General features: G+C 34.2%; 1 protein-coding gene and 1 long non-coding RNA gene across 2 annotated transcripts; one reads left to right on the forward strand and one right to left on the reverse strand.

Moving 5' to 3' along the window:
- Positions 1-56: 56 nt before the first annotated feature.
- Positions 57-2,803, reverse strand: LOC130049470 (uncharacterized). Its single transcript, XM_056147187.1, has one exon. It carries the CDS (start codon positions 2,793-2,795, stop codon positions 1,911-1,913), a length of 885 nt encoding a protein of 294 aa, XP_056003162.1. The 5' UTR covers positions 2,796-2,803; the 3' UTR covers positions 57-1,910.
- A 6,353-nt stretch (positions 2,804-9,156) lies between these two features.
- LOC125660736 (uncharacterized) lies at positions 9,157-11,357 on the forward strand. Its single transcript, XR_007364452.2, has 3 exons — positions 9,157-9,290; positions 9,442-9,568; positions 10,589-11,357. It is a non-coding gene; the product is annotated as an uncharacterized LOC125660736 (long non-coding RNA).
- Positions 11,358-19,914: the final 8,557 nt, after the last annotated feature.

The following is a 19,914-nucleotide window of genomic DNA, read 5'->3' on the forward strand; positions in this document are numbered from 1 at the left end:
TATGTATTATGGAGTTACATGCGTCTATCAAAACAACTGTATTTCATATCATTTTTATTCATGTGTAAAATATCACAAAATGTCATGATTATAAATTACACATTGAACCCCGACATAATCTGTCAAACAGTGCAATAACAACAAGTAAAGAACAAGAGACATGGATGCATCACGTACCAGTATAATGATATGATAACCTTAAGGATAATGCGTAAAAGCTTAAATTTGCACATTTTTGATGAACAGACAGAAGTGGTAAAACAAGACTAGTATTGGAATTTTAGCAGAATTTCACTTAAGGTTGATTGATCCTCAGGTTTTTGCAAAATCTTTATTTAATTAAATTTTGCGCAAGATTGAAATATATCTTTCACAGGAATTTTATTCACTGAATAAAATAAAAAATCTGGTAAACTTTTGATACTGAAAAAGTTTTTATTTTCCATAGATAATCAATTATTTCTAATTTTAAAAATGTTGTCAAGGACAATAACTCCTATGCTGGAATTTCCTCTACTGCATGTCTACGACACAATTTCACTAATATCCACAATTAATTTTTATATAACTATGAATTATCAGATTTCTTAAACTGTTGACATTTAAAATTTGTCATTTCAACAAGTTTTTATTAATTTTCATCATCCTGTGCGACTTTTTTATGTTGATGTATGCTTCTGTTTTTGTATGTCTGACATCTTTAAAAGGGTGGCAACACACATTTTCTTTGGTTATTGGTTAGATTAAACTATATTGAGTGGAAATTAATAGTTTTTCCACTTTTAACTATTAATATTGATAAGTCATGAAGATCGACCCACCTTAAATGGTTGCATAATGCATTGAAAAAGGAAGTTGCATGTTATGGACATTTTATAATAGAGTGAAAGAATTTATGTATTCACAAAACTGGACATGTCATATAACATAACTTTCTTTACTGGCTAATATCGACTTTACAGCTTTTTTTTAAAAATGTTTGTTTTGTTGACTATCGTTTCGTTTCTAAAGGCAAAGCACTCCAATTCTTAATGGCATTGTAATGAAAACAAGAAGATTCTTACTGGTAGTACTTCTAGTATCATTGTTTAGTATGTGACCAAAGCATCATATCCACCCCCTCCTCTCTGCATTTCCTCCCCAAGATAAGCTTTGTAGACTGACTCCCTTGTTTGATTTTAATTGATTGTGATGTAACTGATATATAATTATATTGATGAAATCAATCTCAGAGGAAAAATCAATAGATGGGTTTAAAGTGTACAGTCACAGTGGTCCAGTTTTAACAGAGAGATTCAAAATATGTTTAAATCCTGATGTAACATCCATTTCAATGAAACAAAAGTATATATTGTGATGAAAATTTATTACATAGATTAAATTTATAACAGATTGTTTGCAACAAGTCAAAATACATGTTTTAATCATGCAATGACCTGTGCGATACAGCCAGACATGATCTAGGAATTGTTCTGCCAGTCGTGCAAATTATAATGAAAGTACATATTGTTATGACATCTGTACGATTTATACAGCTGAGATTGTAACAAGAGTCAAATGTACGTTTTAATCATGTGACATCCACTGATGTACGACAAAAGCATTATATTGTGATAACAACTGTACAGTTTATAATGGAAGTAGTTTATGACAAGAGTCAAGATATATGATTATGTTTTGATCATGTAACATCTACTTCCATGCAAGAAAAATATATATTTTAATGACCTGATGACAGTTGTACAGGTTATAAAATAGACAGTCAACATATATGTTTCTAATTAATCATATCAGTTATAACTCTTTATACCTTAAAAAAGAATATCAATATGAACTAGTTTGACTAGGTCCATTCAAGATGGTGGAACACTGTATTTTGGTGTAGGATTTAAAGTGATAATATTTTTTTTTCATTTCCTGCATGAAAGACTTTCTTGTATATGAAAAGGTCCAATGCGTGGCGTTGATGGAATTGAAATGAAGTCTTCTACTTGTTCTGAAGGTCTCCCATGACCAGGAGGTGTTGCTGAGGATTCCTGTATATCGTTCACTTTCGTTTCGTTGATTATCAACTCATTCAATTCGCTATCATCAGTACTGTCAAGATCACGTTGAACAGTTTTACTATAGTTTTTCTCTTCGACACTTTTTGAGCGTTTGGTTAAGCATAAGCAAACACATACAATGCTAAAACCAACAACCAACACACCAACTACTACACCTAGAACAATTGTATCATCTTCTAACTCTTTGATTTTGGCATTCTGTTGACTACATGAATCATCCCTTGGCAACTGTGGCGCTGTAGCTTCTCTAGTAATGTTATATATTTGGTTCTTACAATTAATTAGTTTTTCCACGAGTTGTATAGGTGTAGGCATTTTTGCAATTCTTTCAAAACACTGAAAGAGCAAATAGCTGTCTGTGGAATTGTACACTGGTTTGCAGGGAGATAGTTTGTAAGTCGTACAAATTTCAGCATTGTTTGGTTGTATGATTTTACCCCCTTCATTGTACTCTAAACAATAACCTTGTACTGGTCTTTTACAAGCACATACTATGTACGTAACATTACCCGTACTGCTGGGTACATAATGAGGCCATTGCACTTCTCCATTATCACATGTATCGTTACAGGTAATGTTCTTCGTCTGTTCTTTATATTCTTGATCGTTCCTAGGTATTATGCTAGTTTCACCAATAATTCTTTCTGTACTTGGAACGGGATCTGTTGCCGTGTAAAGTATCGCTGCGAGTATTAGTAATGAAAATAAACGTCTGCCAAGAGTCGCCATTTTTGTAATGTGCTACACGGGCAGATGGAAAAACACCAGAATTGCCTAGCAACATGGCGCCGCCATTGTGGACACCCAAAGTTAAAAATATTTGATCAAGTTCCGAAGATTAAAGAACTACTGCAAAATTTGGGACTGGATGAAAAACATTAATTCACTTATATGAGCTCAGAGCAGTGGATGTTATACAACATACTTTAAACTAAATTGTGAATTTAAGGGAAAACAAGTACATGTACTCGTATATTACAAGTACATGCCTTTTGAAAGACAATAATATTGCATAGATGTAAAGGAAATTTCAATGTTGATTATTCTTTCTTAGATATATTAGTAAAAAATGTGCACATGATATTAAGAATATCAATTTTATAACTTCAATCAATGTGTTTAAATTTTCCTTGTAATTCAAAATTTAGTTGAAACATACATCATAGATACATTAATGTATATCAAATTTTTAGAAAAGTTTCATAATGGAACTAATTCCCCCCCCCCCCCCCCCCCCCCCCGTCCCCCACCCCCTTATACATACAGTGAACATAGACCTTCACCTGGGGAAAACTTCAGTTAGTTAATGAAATATACATGTACATGCATTCTCAGTTATCCAATAGTGAGTTTTTGGTTCCATGTGAAACTACAATTAGAAATCTTAAACTTATGAAAGACACACCTATCTGTGAGGGTAAGATGACTCAGATGGACTTAAATGTAGTGATCCATGGGCAGTCCATGGGTCTCTTTCCATTGATATTAATTACTTATTGAAATATGAAATGGTTATTTAAACATATTTGGTGTATTATACTGTATAGTGATATAAATTTCTATCAAAAAATATGTATAGGTAATAGATTTGGTCCAGTTATTACAAGAAATTGTATGAAAAATAACTAAATATTTAGGCAATCATTGTGAGTGCGAAAAGGTCAACTGCAATAGCACACACTATATATCATTCTTAAATGGCTCATAGAAACTTCTAGTATTGTGAGTTTGAATGCTCAATATGGTAATTTGGGAATGCTTAATCATTTAAGGTCAATAATTTATCTCTGCTGACTGTATCTCTTAAAATTCATTTCTAGAAGGGAGGGGGTAGGGTTACAAAATCTGACATAGTTTCAGATTAAACCTCATTTGGTATATTTTTTTCTATTCAATATTTTAGATACTACTTGACTTATTGTAAAAATGAAATAAAATCAGAAATTTTTTGAGCAGAATTTTGTTGTTGTCAGAAAATGTATGCCTGATAGTATTTGAGAAACGCCATATTTAGGGTAAATTTGGCCAATTGCCAAGTCGAATCATGCCAATGTTTTCCTTAGATGCATTTTGAATTTCTAATCCATGTTGATTTTTTATCTGTTTGTGTTTAATTTACATAACTATATATGACAAACAATATTTCTGGTGTCAATAAAATTTTTATTGGCTTTTGTGTTAATTTGCTCAATTTTGGCATTTTTTGCCTTTTGGGGCTGCAAAAGAATGGATTTCAATCTCGCTTTCCTCGAAAATTAACCTGATTACTTTTGTTGATTTTTTGATATGTTTTATGATAAAGTCAAAATGTTGTAATAAATAAAATTGAAAAAAATTCAATGAGCTGTTTTTTGGGGGCTAGCTATCAATAGCTACCTTAAGGTGATTACTTTTTGCATAATGGTGTTGCTTGTTTTCTGTAGAGAAGACTCGGCTGGAGGTGGGGTGTTGGTTGACATGAGGATTTTACGAAGAGATGAACTGCCAATGGGGGTTTGACTGAGACCTATTTGTAGGCCATAGTTTATTGCTGCTGCTTTCCTTCCCCTGGAACCGGATTCTACTTCGACATAGAGACTATACATTTTGGACACGTAGGTGCAGGTGTTACATTTAAGCCGTAACCTAGTGCCCAGGCCACGCCTCTCTTCAGAGTCCAAGTCCCAGGTTAGGTCGCCATCACAGCCTGGATTGGCCCGCCCACGTTCTTTGAACTCTGCGTTGAACATGCCACATGTCTTTTCCAGATGCAGCAGTCTGTAGGAGTCATTTTCGCACCTGCCGAAATCAGTTATGTACCTGATTACTTCCTAACCAGGCAAGTTCATTTTCAGAAATTAGAGTTACTTCCCTTTGACTATACTTGTTCTCAAAAGTTGAGTCAAGAGGCTCATCACAGTCCCTAACAACTGTTTTCTGTAACTTTCTCTTCATATGAATGAACAATTATTGTAATGTTGCTATAATTTAGAGAGTTTATTAATTATAAAATTAATTAAGCTAATTAAATTTACAGGATCTTAGGGATACCCCTTATTTCAGCCAATTTGGCCATATGTGGGCCTATTCTGAGAATTAGAACAAATATTTTTTACTCAAAGAGGTTTTGTTTCATAATTTAAGAAAGTTAGAAGAATTGTAATCGTTACCCTGAGGATTCAGCCTGATTTAAAGTCTCATGGTTTCCTTCCTTTTTCAGGGGTCTTGGCCGAAGCAGTCGGTGGCACCCAGGCCTGAGCATCATTTCCTGCTCCTCACACAGAGAGGATGGATGCGTCACCAGTTGTAGGGTTTCCCTGTCAACTCTCGTGAATGGTGCAGGTGAGTTTTCTTTTTTTTTCATGTAATTTCCCCTTGTTGTGAGGCACATATTTTGGCTTAAAACCATAATTATTCCCTTTTTTGAATTTTCCCATCTTTGAAAACTGACATATAATTCTGCTAGGAATATTCTGTCTGAAGTGAAATTCACTTGTGATGTGCTTTTTCCAGTGCTCTATCAGCATCATGTCAAGTTTAAGTGATATCGTGTAATAATTTATTATCATGATAGGAATTAGCAAGCAACCCTCACTGCAAAATGTATCTGAGTTAAAGAGGGTAGTGACAGTTTTACTGTTACAGAGAAACAACACTACTAGATCAGATTACCCCTCATATGTTTTGATAACCTTCTATTAATTGGCTGTCAGCAGCTTAGTGAATTCATTCTGAATTGGAAAAGTAAATGCATTTTGAAAGCATTTTTCCTTGATAAATTAAGATTTTTTGGCCATTTTTTCAAAAACCGGGTAGAATGTACCCTGAATATGTAAATTACATGTGAATCCTCACATCCTCTTGAAAACATAAAAAATAAGACAATAAGACTGTTATTTACATTTTTTACTTCAATAAGCACTGTAAAAAGTCATTATAAAGTTGACATTCAACACAGCTTCATATCACAGTTGAGTTTATCATGTGTGAGGGGTTACATTATATAGATAGTCATAATTTACATGTTTTTTCATGTAATTTTTTCATGTTACATATTTTACATGTACTATGTGCATGTTATCTAAAAATGTCAAATTGGCCACTTTTTCACTTTGTTTTCCATTTGGTTATAGGAAAAACACCAGAATTGCCTAGCAACAGGGCACCGCCATTGTGGACACCCAAAGTTGTGCGGAGAAGAAAAGTTGACAGGAGATCTGATTGGTCATTAACGGAAAATCTTTGTGATGGAATTTAATAGTGAAATATAAGTGATAAAAATGACAGGTGACATAACAGAATATGTAGAAAGATACAGAAGTTATAAGGGAAGATCTGAGTGGAGAGGTGATATTTGGATGGACAATTTCATTCAGTGCGGATCTACACTAGTTGTAAACAGGCCAAAATTTGAAGGAAAAACGCAACGGCAAGCCATATATTTTTTGGTGGAATTTTGAAGGGGAGATGATGAACTTTGCTGAATGGTGACTGATTTTTTGAAAATTGGCTTAATAAATAATTGACAGTGATTGGAATTTGTATGGAAGTCTATGGGAAAACATTTGGTGGTGTTTGTCCTATAAAACACATGCGCTATTTTTTCTTGAAACTGAATAGTTTTTCATGTACCTTTATTACCAAATTAATTATGTTTAAATTGGCATACATGTAGGCCTGACGGGCTGGGTGTAAATTTTAATTGTATATTGGTTTAAAGATTATGTATGATTTCAGTTACATATTTTATATATTATTTATTTTATGCTATAGAAAGTTTTTTGCAATGAAAGAGAAAACATATATCTGTTTAATCTCGTGCTCTTTACATGTTGTCGAAAGTTCAAAAGAGCAATGGAAATGGTATTCACAATTTTCATGGAGTGTATTACTCTATACTGTTACTTCAATAACTTGTGTTGTAACGAGTTTGTTATGGTCCGACTTTGTTATAGTCCGACTTTGTTTTGGTCCGACTTATCTGACAGCAGTTAGTATTTATCCGGAATACTAGTGCGCAATGGCGGCAATAAACAAACGAAGCGGATACGTTGAAGGAAAAACTTCTTTATTTCTTTCTTACCGTTATGTAGACCAGTGAAAATAATGAACAATGATTAATCGCATAAATCCCATAAAGAATAGAAAACTGAAAGTAGGGCAAACATAGATCCCTGGACATAGCACTTATATCAGAGGTGAGATCATGTAAGTAGGGCTATTCTATGCATGAATGAAATGCAAAACTCACTGTCTGAACCAAATTATCCTACTGGTTTCACAATCCCATTACATCGAAATGATCATTGTATTTTCGTCCAACCCCCAACAAAAAATCGGAAAGTAGACATTGATTTGGAGGATTGGATATTCAGAGGTGGGTGGGGGGGGGGGGGCTTAAGTATTAAGATGAAAATGGGGGGCCCAAGGGATGTAATCAAATTCACCAGTTATAGCATGTATACCAGAACTAGTAAATACACAATTGGCTGGAAAAAGAGCAATATGGACTTGAATAATTATATAAATGTGTATGTTTAATTGTTCAGAATGCAAAGTTGCAGTACATGTATGTATTCACATAGACATATAACGGATAACATATCTGTTATATGTCTATGCCCGGGGCAGGGTTGGCAAAAAAGTGGTCGATATGAGGCCGGTGGTCAATACTGGTTAATACTGGTCGATTGAAAATTGTTTGGTATATATAATATACTTATAAGTCATAATATTACATAAATAATGTACAAATGACTCTGTTGAATTGGGGAGATGTAAAAGTTTCTGTTCAAATTCCTTAATTTAACAAGAACTACCTTAGTATAAGTATTGTTTCATCAATCTTCATTTTAACTGTTGAATAAACATTTGAGGGTGGTTTAGTGATGTTTTCATAACAATAACAGGTACACTGGTCATCTCTGGTCCCAGCCTATGCTTATTTTATAAAACACCTGTTCACTCTGCTTCCTGGGCTCAGGTAATGTCCAGCTACCTTTTATTCTTAATCTGTCCAGGTACATGTATTAAGAGGTCTGTCTCCAATAATCAAGCTATGTTATAGAACTGTGACCCTCTGGTAGGTACTGAAGATATTTTCGGTCAGTTTTAGCAAACCAAATATATTAAACTTATGAAATTACGTTTGATTATCTAATGAAAAATATTAATCAACAATTGATCCATATATTATAATGAAAAGACTTAATTTATTTTTATCTTTGCAAGAAATGTACAAAAATAGGAAAATGGACAGTTTAAATCACAATTGACCATTATTGACCACTTGGGGAGTATTGACCGGGATGGTTAAAACCACTGGTTAAAACCGGGGGTGGTTTTAACCGCCCAACCCTGCTATGTCTCTATGGTATTCAGAGATAGATCATCATAACTAACTACATGTAATTACTTTGTCTTTAATTAAGTGAATTTATACATTACTTGTTTCTCCTAACTACTACTTTATGGCATAAATTGAAGATTCTGTCCCTGGTGTTGGAGATCTTTTATCTTGAAAACAATAGATGCTAGTGCCACACAACCAAAGAATGTAGTAAACATACTGCTACCTTTGCATGTATTAATTAGCAAATTAAGGTACTAGTAAATATAAATGTAAGGAACAAATGTCTAGGGTGTTTTTTATCTATTAAAAAGATTGTATCAAACTCTAAATCTAATAAGTAAAATTTTGTAATATTCCAGCTTCAGGAAGTTTATCCTATCATAATGGAGGTGATTAGCTACTTTGAACCTACTTTCATGGATCTACCATATTACTTTTTTTTTTACTATGACATTTGACTTTATGTTACTTTTCAAAGAAGGTGTAATTTATACGTATAACGTGTATCACATGCAATTTTAATGATGCAGGCAAATAATTTTGATGAAATATAAAAGGCAAGCGTGAACTGTAGATCTACCCAGATTAGATTCAATAAGAATTGAAGGTCAAAACCATGGTGGTAACACAAAGCATCTGCATACAACATTTTTTAGGCTTGTTAAATGGAAAAATTATATGAAAATAATAGTCTCCAGTAATATCTACATTTTAATTCATATGAGAAATCTTATAACAGTTTCAATATTCAGACAGATCATGAGATGGAAACCAATGTAATTGAGACGAAAAGGGAGTACAACTCGAAATATCAAGGAAATACAAGAAAGGCCTTTGTGATCAGCAGATGATGTCCTATACAACCATCCTTCCATGACACATGCAATGGGAAGGTAACAGCTAAGTATATACATATAAATGATATTAGAATCCCATGTGCTCATTCCATATAATGTCCCTTGAATGTTACAAGTATTTACTTATTCCAAATACATGTAGTTCAAAATGAAACCAGAAATTCTAAACATGTTTTTTTAATTAAAGTTTATTTCAGGAAACAAAGCCTGTCTGAAACTCCAAAATGACACTTCCAGAAAGCTGAAGAATGGATAAAAATGTATCTACCATCTTACAACCCAGATTTCATTCCACTGAAAAGAAAAGGGACAGGGTAAGAAGTTATTATTAATAAAAGATATATATATGCTGAAACATCTTAAAAGATATATTGTTAGATCACCTGAGCTGAAAGCTCAAGTAAGCTATTTTAATCACTTTGTATCTGCCATCTGTCTGTAAACTTTTCACATTTTCATCTTCTCCAGAACCACTGGGCCAAATTCAATCAAACTTGGCATAGATCATCCATGGGTTAAGGGGATTCAAGTTTGTTGAAATGAGTTGAAATGAAAGACTATGCCCCCTTTAAAGGGGCGATAATCACAAAAATGTAAAAATAGGGGGGGGGGGGGCATTTAAAAATCTCCGCTAGAACCACTGGGCCAGAAAAGTTCAAATTTACATGACAGCTCTCTGACATATTGCAGATTCAATTTTGTTAAAATCATGGCCCCGAGGGTAGGGTGGGCCACAATAGGGGATAAAGGTTTTGCATACAAGTATACAGGAAAAATCTTTTTTAAAAATATCTCTTGAACTATTTAAGCTAGGTAGGGCTTTTATGTTTTGTATATACATTTTTTACGAAAAGTTCTTTCATGTGATGCAATGGTGTTCGATCTTGGAAGTTTGACCTACTTTTGATAAAAATCTGACCTATTCAATATCTCAACTATTTAAGACAGAGCTTTCATATTTGGTACATGTATATAGATTTCTTATGGCAAGATCTTTTGTATCATGCATGTACCATGATCAATTACCTTGTAACCTTGGTCTTATCCAGAACAGCAAGATCTTGTCGATCATATTGGTGTTGAGGCATTTCTGTGTAATATGAATTCATTTTCAGTAATGTTGTGATCCTTGGGGTTCATGTAGGCTGGGGCCACAATATGGGATCAACATTTTTCATAGGAATAAAGACTGAAATCTTTTTAAAATCACAACAGCTGTACAATGGCAGGGCCAAGGTGACTCCGTTGAGCGATGTGGCTCTTTGGCCTGTGTACTGTTTAAGACGCATGTATTTAAAATTTATCATAGGGTATATTTGCATTTATTTTTTCAGAAATTTTGCATGTCCATGTCTTGGAAGGTGAATAGGTGGAAAGTCAATAGATGCTTACCAGATCAGATGCTTGCAGAGAATGGAGAAACTTGAATGAAATCAAGATGGTAGCAATAGAACAGAGTTGATTGGAGAGAGTCTCGGTCCTATGTGTTTTGGCATGGAGAGAACTAAGTTAAATGTCTAGATTGTTGGAGATAGGATGACCAGGAATATGAATGGATGTGATGGAAACTGTACTAAGACCCTTATGTATTTGGATAGATTTACATACCATCATGATTTTGCTATGAAAAACTTGAAAAAAATCCTCAACTCATATTGTAGCTGACATTGTACATTTGTACTTATTAATATTTCAAATGAACATGTTTTTAGACATACAATATCTAAACTTTGGAGTCCATGTACATCTCCACATTGGATAATAGGTTATGATATATGTGTGTGAAATCTTTTCCTATGGTATGCACATGTTAACACATTAGTTTAAGTGATGATGTATATCTTATGACTATGGAAGAGAATGTGTTCAGAACAGAATATGCGTCTAGAAGAGTTGTTGCCCTTGAATGTAATTTATTATTTACATGGAGTTGAAAAATAATCCAGCACACAGTAGTACTAAATGCATTATGTAAAAATACATTTATGAATGGTATAAATGATACTGTCAATTACTGATTAATACACTTTGTGAAATCATATTATTGTTATGTTTAATAAATTTCAAGGCTGCACCTTTGTACATTTTACAATATAATATTCTGCACTTTGGTATCAAATTCTCTTAACATAATTTAAGAGTTACATATTCATTAACAGCAAGTTAATTATGATATGCTATGTAGTTTGTCAAAGGGGCATTAGCTGTGAAAGTGATGGCAACCTTTTTATTCAAAATCTCTCAATAAGAATATATATTAATGCCTAATAATAATATTTATTTTGTACAAAAACATGAGAAACCTAATAAAACGACAATAGATTGTCACTTTTAGTGTATAGAAATACATAAGGACGAATTATTGTCTTGCAAGACAATAATCATTTAATTACCAAAATTCATGTGATATTCATACACATTCATGTGCCTGTTTTTGGGTTAAAAGGTGTTTGAAATAATTAAATACTGGTGTTATCACTGAAATATACATGTATGATATGAAGCAAATTTCATTTAATTCATTTTTTGGTATCAAAATGACAGCTAATTCCCGGGCCTTTAAGAATAACTATTTTCAATGAACATGATAATAACCTTGTTAAGCTGGAAAGAATATTGGCAAAAAGGAATCTTAATCATACATGTAAATATTAAAAATATTTTTAATTTCTCTCAAGGAGTTCCTTCCCAGCAGGCACGCGACGTTGTTTCAACATTGAGAATAGGTTGAATATTGGTTGCAACGTTGAACAACTATAATTCAACGTTGAAGTTTCAACGTCGAAACCACAACGGTGAAACAACGTTGAAGATATAACATATTTTCAACATTGCATGTTCGTTGATATTTCAACGTTGAAAGAACGTTGAAGGTATGACATATTTTCAACGTTGAATGTTTGTCGATTTTTCAACGTTGAAACAACGTTGAAGGTATAACATATTTTCAACGTTGAATGTTTGTCGATCTTTCAACATTGAAACAACGTTGAAAGTATAACATATTTTCAACGTTGAAATGTTTGTCGATCTTTCAACGTTGCAACAACGTTGAAGATATAACGTATTTTCAATGTTGAATGTTTGTCGAGATTTCAACGTTGAATCACCGATGATGATATAACATATTTTCAACGTTGAATATTTGTTAATATCTCAACGTTCGTTATTCAACATATTTTCAACATTGAAAAAGTGACGCGTATTCAATTATCATTCAACGTTGTTTCAACGTCGAAACATCAACGTTGAGGATGTAACAAATTTTGCGAAATATTCTTTAATTCAAATTAACCATGATCAGGTTAAGAAGGGGAGGTCTATATATATGATATGTATATACGTATATGCATGCTTTAACAACTTTTTATCTCAGCCATGTCGCGAATTTTTCTTTTAATTGTAAGCCCCTTTCACACATTCACGCATGAGACGCCGGATTATCCCGGATTGTCAATCCGTGATGGTCCGTGACAATCCTCCATCACAATGTACAAACCGTGTATGCATTCAGCGGCGTCCAAGACAATCCGACTTGGCCAAGCCAAACCGTGAAAAAAAATAAACGTTGAATTTTTATCCCGGATCGTCCCGGAAAAAAAATTCCTCCGCACTGATCCATGCACAGGCAATTGCATCGCTTGGGGGCGAATTTACTATTAAAGCGTACTATTTATATAATAAATTCGACCCAAGCGATGCAATTGCCTGTGGATCCGTGTACGTGTACGGTACGTGTATCAACCGAGAGGTCCGTGTATCAACCGAGAAGTCTGTGTAGCCACCGAAGTATCCGTGTAAAGTCCGCAGAAAAACCGGCATTTTCCGTGTCTGCATCGATCGTGTTAATACCGTGTTGACATCGGCATTACGTCACAGAACCCAAAGATATCGGATCACCCCGGATGACTAGAATTTTGCATCGGGCGTCGACCGGTGTAACCGTGGTGGCGGTCGCTGGTGACCAGGGTCGCTCTTAATAGAATATATAGGGAAAAGAACGACTCGGATCACCGGCTTCTGCGCATGTGTGGTATTTAACTCGAAGCGGTGCCCCACTGGTTTTAAATCCATAGTAATAATAAACCCCCTTTTCAGTTTTCTGTTTCGTATGCACATCATAACTTGAAAGATACAAATTAACTTGTATTATCCAACTCCAAAATTGATATTTTAATGCATAAGATTTCTGAATTATGTCTAAGATATCTAATAACGAATAAACAACTTGAAAACAATGGCTTTTTATTCAAAGCATATTTACAATAGTGTTATCTCCATAACAATTCCTAAGTCATCTTTTATATTTTAATCACATGATAACAGGTGTGAACAAGGCACAGCTAGACGCCTTAAACTTGGATTAACGTGTAGGTGTAAACAATTACCTGTAAATAAAATAACACCAGGTTATTCTACTGTGACCAACCTTCGTAATCATAAGTACAAATACCACTCGCCCAATTTACGAACAATACGTAGGCACATATTCAACATTGTTTTATTATTTATTTATCTATTTTGCATAGTATGTTTCTTCTCTCACCCTCTATTATTTCAAATATATTTTCTGATTATCTAATTCAAATTATCTCCGATATGCGAACAACCACACATCTACTGTATACAACTTGGAGGTTTACTTTGGGTGTTTTTGTACAAAAGTGGAAGACTTTCCTATTACGAGATAATTCTTTTTGTGTTAAAATTTAACCAACTAGACTCTATGTACATATAGCAGGATCGTGTATAGGAACCAGCAGGCATGAGGGATCGTGCCATCCTTCTTATTCCCAAATAAAAACCATAAGACAACAAAACTAACGTCTGGCGGCTTTTTTCGTCTTAATTTACCTAATATCTATTTATTTATTTTCAAGGTCAACGTATATCTGTTCACTTATGCCCCAACTATAATTGCTTACAAAGGACACGTTTCAGTTTCACGAAATTAGTCAAAATAGGATTCATGTTTGGTATACGGACAAAAAGTCACAGGACAGAAAGTCACAAAATATGTAGAAAAGTCACAAAAATGACTTAGCAAATGAGACCCCATATATACTTTTAAGATAATAATAACAGGTGGTACCCAAATGCTCACTAAAGCTGTTGTTCAGACACCAGACATTTCTTACAGTGGATAGGAGGTACAAGGGAATACATGTCATCATTATTGATGTTTGTTTTGCCACATTTAGCACCTTCAGTTCATTATTAAATGTTCATTATCAGATAATAAGAAAGGAAAAATCATTAACTTGTTTATATATCAATTATTATATGATAGTTCACTTACTTCTTGTTTTGACAATGATCTGGAGTGAAAGGAAGCCAACCATGATTCTGTCATCAGATTTTGTTTTGACAATCATTACATGTAATATGTAGTACATGTATACTAAACCAAATGATCATCAAGCTTATTTCATCGAAATAAGAAATCTCTCTTTTTAAAAATCAAAATGATATTTTACAATAAATATGATAAAAGGAATAACAATTTTATAATTATTATCAAAATCTCATAGAAAATATAAAGTTTGCATATATATTTTCTTAAACTTTACAAAAAGAACAGATATGTTTTCAAATATATATAAAAAATCAATAGTTTTTTATTTTCTTATAAACTGTGACTTTTTGTCCTATGACATTTTGTTCTACTATCATAAAATTCTAATTGTGACTTGGTCTTATTTTCTTATAAAATTGTGACTTTTTGTCCTGTGACATTTTGTCCTACTTTCATAAAATTTCTTATTGTAACTTTTTGCCCATGGTCATATTGGCCGTGTCTTTTTGTAATTTGTAAAGCTGTAAATGGTTTGAAAGGTATATAATTTCAGCACAATGTATATATTAATTATGACTTTAAAAGTTGAAATATTTTCATGATCCTGGTTCTAATTAGGAACATTTATTTGAATCATTTTTTATATGTCATAAAATTACAATTTTCTTATATCAAATTCATGACAAGGAACTACGTAAAAATGAGCAGTACTTTGAGTGAATCTCATTCTTTGCAGTCAGCCAATAATATGATAGGACTGGCTTCACGAGTATGTACAAAAGCCACGGTATCGACGTCCAGTTGTTTAATATCATCATGAAAGCTGCTGTCTTTGGATCGTCTTTTGTCTCGCGTCTCGGAAGATCTACCGAAGCAGACCCGAGAATAAAATATTTTGGAGTTGGTGGCATGACAGCAAAGGAGCCAAATCAAACCTGCCTGCAAAACCTGCTTCAGTATTCCCCTGATCGAGTTTTCATTCATCTCGGTGGAAACGACATTAGCGTTGACGGACAACCTAGGAAGGTGGCTGAAAACGTCCTACAACTGGTGCAGGTCCTAGAAGACAGCGGAGTTGGAACTGTTCTCGTGGGACAGATTCTAGACAGGGGTGGTACTTTCAAGAAGAGCCCTGGTCTGACAAGAGATATCTTCAGGAGGAAGAGGAACAGGATTAACACAATTCTGCGAGCAAAGCTCGGAAAAAGATTTATTTTACTTCGACTGAAATATCCCCAGGACTTTGCGGCTGATGATGTTCATATTTCCCAGGGAAACCTATGGAAATATGCCGCACAGATAAGGAGAGCTCTTCTGACAAAGTAAAGCTCGAGAAGAAAACCGGCCCTTTTAAGGGCCACAGAAATATTTCGAAAAGATGCCTCAAATAACATACATTCAGAGAGACGAAATCTTTTTAAGAGTCGAAACATATACTCCCTAATTACCAGCATACAGCCTCACCGAACTTTCTATCAAACACATAAAAATCCATAAATCATTTGTTTTCAGTCTTTATGGTCCGAAATATACGTATAAAATTGGCATATCTTTTTTTTTTTTTAAAAATAGCCAAAGTAGAAATGTAATTGAAGAGAATAAAAATATATCCTATTGCAATTGGTGTGGAATATTGGTTATATACTTTCTTCAGTAAATGGCTTAATTATGCATGTATGAATGCATTATGCTGAAGGGGGGGGGGTCCTACATGCAAAAAACTGAGCTGAAAGACTGGTATCATTGGAGGTTTTCCAATTCAAATGTAATATGTGCTTAATTCAAATTTTTAACAAGGTTTTTTTTGTCAGAACTGACTAGGGTATGGTCTGTAAAAGTTGAACAAGGTGCAAATGGGTGGCGGTTTGATTTGAACTAGATAATTTAAGTGTAGTTTCAGAATTCGGGAGAGAAAAAATGGGGAAAATAATTATTTTGAATTAATTATGAGCGTCGGTGTCTGGGGTCGCTCTTCAGAATGACCGTTTCATATTTTGTCAGAACTGACTAGGGTATGGTCTGTAAAAGTTGCACAAGGTGCAAATGGGTGGCGGTTTGATTTGAACTAGATAATTTAAGCGTAGTTTCAGAATTCGGAAGAGAAAAAATGGGGAAAATAATTATTTTGAATTAATTATGAGCGTCGGTGTCTGGGGTCACTCTTCAGAATGACCGTTTCATATTTTGTCAGAACTGACTAGGGTATGGTCTGTAAAAGTTGCACAAGGTGCAGATGGGTGGCGGTTTGATTTGAACTAGATAATTTAAGCGTAGTTTCAGAATTCGGAAGAGAAAAAAATGGGGAAAATAATTATTTTGAATTAATTATGAGCGTCGGTGTCTGGGGTCGCTCTTCAGAATGACCGTTTCATATTTTGTCAGAACTGACTAGGGTATGGTCTGTAAAAGTTGCACAAGGTGCAAATGGGTGGCGGTTTGATTTGAACTAGATAATTTAAGCGTAGTTTCAGAATTCGGAAGAGAAAAAATGGGGAAAATAATTATTTTGAATTAATTATGAGCGTCGGTGTCTGGGGTCGCTCTTCAGAATGACCGTTTCATATTTTGTCAGAACTGACTAGGGTATGGTCTGTAAAAGTTGCACAAGGTGCAAATGGGTGGCGGTTTGATTTGAACTAGATAATTTAAGCGTAGTTTCAGAATTCGGAAGAGAAAAAATGGGGAAAATAATTATTTTGAATTAATTATGAGCGTCGGTGTCTGGGGTCACTCTTCAGAATGACCGTTTCATATTTTGTCAGAACTGACTAGGGTATGGTCTGTAAAAGTTGCACAAGGTGCAAATGGGTGGCGGTTTGATTTGAACTAGATAATTTAAGTGTAGTTTCAGAATTCGGGAGAGAAAAAATGGGGAAAATAATTATTTTGAATTAATTATGAGCGTCGGTGTCTGGGGTCGCTCTTCAGAATGACCGTTTCATATTTTGTCAGAACTGACTAGGGTATGGTCTGTAAAAGTTGCACAAGGTGCAAATGGGTGGCGGTTTGATTTGAACTAGATAATTTAAGCGTAGTTTCAGAATTCGGAAGAGAAAAAATGGGGAAAATAATTATTTTGAATTAATTATGAGCGTCGGTGTCTGGGGTCGCTCTTCAGAATGACCGTTTCATATTTTGTCAGAACTGACTAGGGTATGGTCTGTAAAAGTTGCACAAGGTGCAAATGGGTGGCGGTTTGATTTGAACTAAATAATTTAAGCGTAGTTTCAGAATTCGGAAGAGAAAAAATGGGGAAAATAATTATTTTGAATTAATTATGAGCGTCGGTGTCTGGGGTCGCTCTTCAGAATGACCGTTTCATATTTTGTCAGAACTGACTAGGGTATGGTCTGTAAAAGTTGCACAAGGTGCAAATGGGTGGCGGTTTGATTTGAACTAGATAATTTAAGCGTAGTTTCAGAATTCGGAAGAGAAAAAATGGGGAAAATAATTATTTTGAATTAATTATGAGCGTCGGTGTCTGGGGTCGCTCTTCAGAATGACCGTTTCATATTACAATTAGAGAGTGAATTTGGAAGGCCATCAGAAGTCTGGCCTGCCACGAAGAGGTTGACCTCCAGTAAAGAGGCTAGCCAAAATTCGTTTTTGGTGTCGTCCGCATTGGCTGAACAGACCGTCGTCCAGGCCGCTATACTCATTGTCCGTCCTGAATAAGGCATCCTACAGTGAATGTAGTGGTTGAAGGGCTACCACATATACTGTCCGTCCTGAATAAGGCGTCCTACAGTATATGGGGTAATCCGAGGGCGACTGGGCTCTAGATCTACATTTTCTTAAGTTAGCACTACCAGTTATCGTTGCTTGCCTCTGATTGATATAGTGATTCTCTGTTTGATGATAGTTAACCTAGATAAGGTTAGGACATATTTGTATATTTTGGCAGTCCACTAAAACCATACCAATTAGTTTAAATTAGCTATTGTTGAATATCCCAAACCCTGGAATTGACCAGGTACGATCCCAGAAGTTAATGTAAATACGTTACAATATAATCATTGAAAAACACTAGATATATCTATAGATATGATGTTTACCTAGAAATGTAAACCTGAGTCGGTCAAAAACAGGCACGTATCTTCTTAGTCAGGTTAGTGTTACATAACCATGATAAGTTTATTGGATTGCTAGTTGTGCTCATTTAATTACAAATGAAAATTAGTCATGGGGCTTGGATTATTCTGACCACAAACTATGTCGAAAATCTGCTTTAAATTCATAATTCATAAGTAATTGCGCAAAAAATTAAAACTAAATACCTAAGCATTTCAACACCTACATAAAAATATTTCATTGACATAGTTGATGGCTTTTCGATATTAAAAAACACAATAGAGGAAATTCGAGTCACAACTTTGTTTTGAATTAAACTGGTACAGTGTGATCATGATTCGCATTTATTCATACTAGCAATTAAATCATAGACAATAAAAACAATATTATTTACTTTTTCTTTTTAAACCACTATCTTACTTTCAAGGTATTGTTATCATAATCATAATGATATAAATCAGTCGAGACTCGATCGCTCGAGTACAGGACGACATTGGTGGGATGCCGATCTCGATGATTCTTGCATGTAAAATGAATAATTATTAGTAAGTTTCTGTTGATATTTTTGCTAAAGGAGCTGCACTAGTTATATAATTTAATATATTAGTTAAAATGCACGTCTTCTTATTAAAATATGTGCATAAATGAAGTTCATATGCCGATCACAATTTCAGATGTAGAATTAAAAACCAAAGCATTTTCTGGTTTTTAAAACAAAATAATTCAATAATACCAATTGTTTTATTGTCTTTTGGGTTTTTTTCATCACCAAACTTCACACTAATTGCTGATTACAACCATATAAAATGTTTACAATTACCTATGGGTCGAATTATGCGAGCGTCGAACAGCAGGGCTACCGCTATATTTAGAGCGACCCTGAGCACCAGCGACTGCGATCACCGCTACACCGGCTACTGATCCGTGAATGTGTGAAAGGGGCTTAATAAAAGACTAAATATATTTTTATCTCAAAGATTGCAAGTACAAGTTTAAATTGTTGATCAATATTTTTAAAGAAAAAAGATGAATTATCACCAGTAACAAAACATTTTCAAAGTGGGTTTCCTACTAACTGAAAGTTGTGTGCACAATACCATATTTAGCATATAGCTAGTACCTGAAGGCTTAATTTTTCATAAGTTACAATAATTTACATGAGTAACTTTCATGGGCCTTAACGGTCACCGGAGTCTAAGGTAATTAAACTGCAAAAGCTAGATTAATATAATAAAAATAGAATTTTGCGTAGATATGCAACCAGGAAAATTAGTATCCATTTCATAGCGATAC

This window comes from Ostrea edulis, chromosome 8, assembly GCF_947568905.1.
Source record: "Ostrea edulis chromosome 8, xbOstEdul1.1, whole genome shotgun sequence".
NCBI classification, from domain to species: domain Eukaryota; kingdom Metazoa; phylum Mollusca; class Bivalvia; order Ostreida; family Ostreidae; genus Ostrea; species Ostrea edulis.

Excerpts from the sequence above, each read along its gene's own strand:
- LOC130049470 (XM_056147187.1), bottom strand. The coding sequence starts at position 2,795 with ATGGCGACTCTTGGCAGACGTTTATTTTCATTACTAATACTCGCAGCG.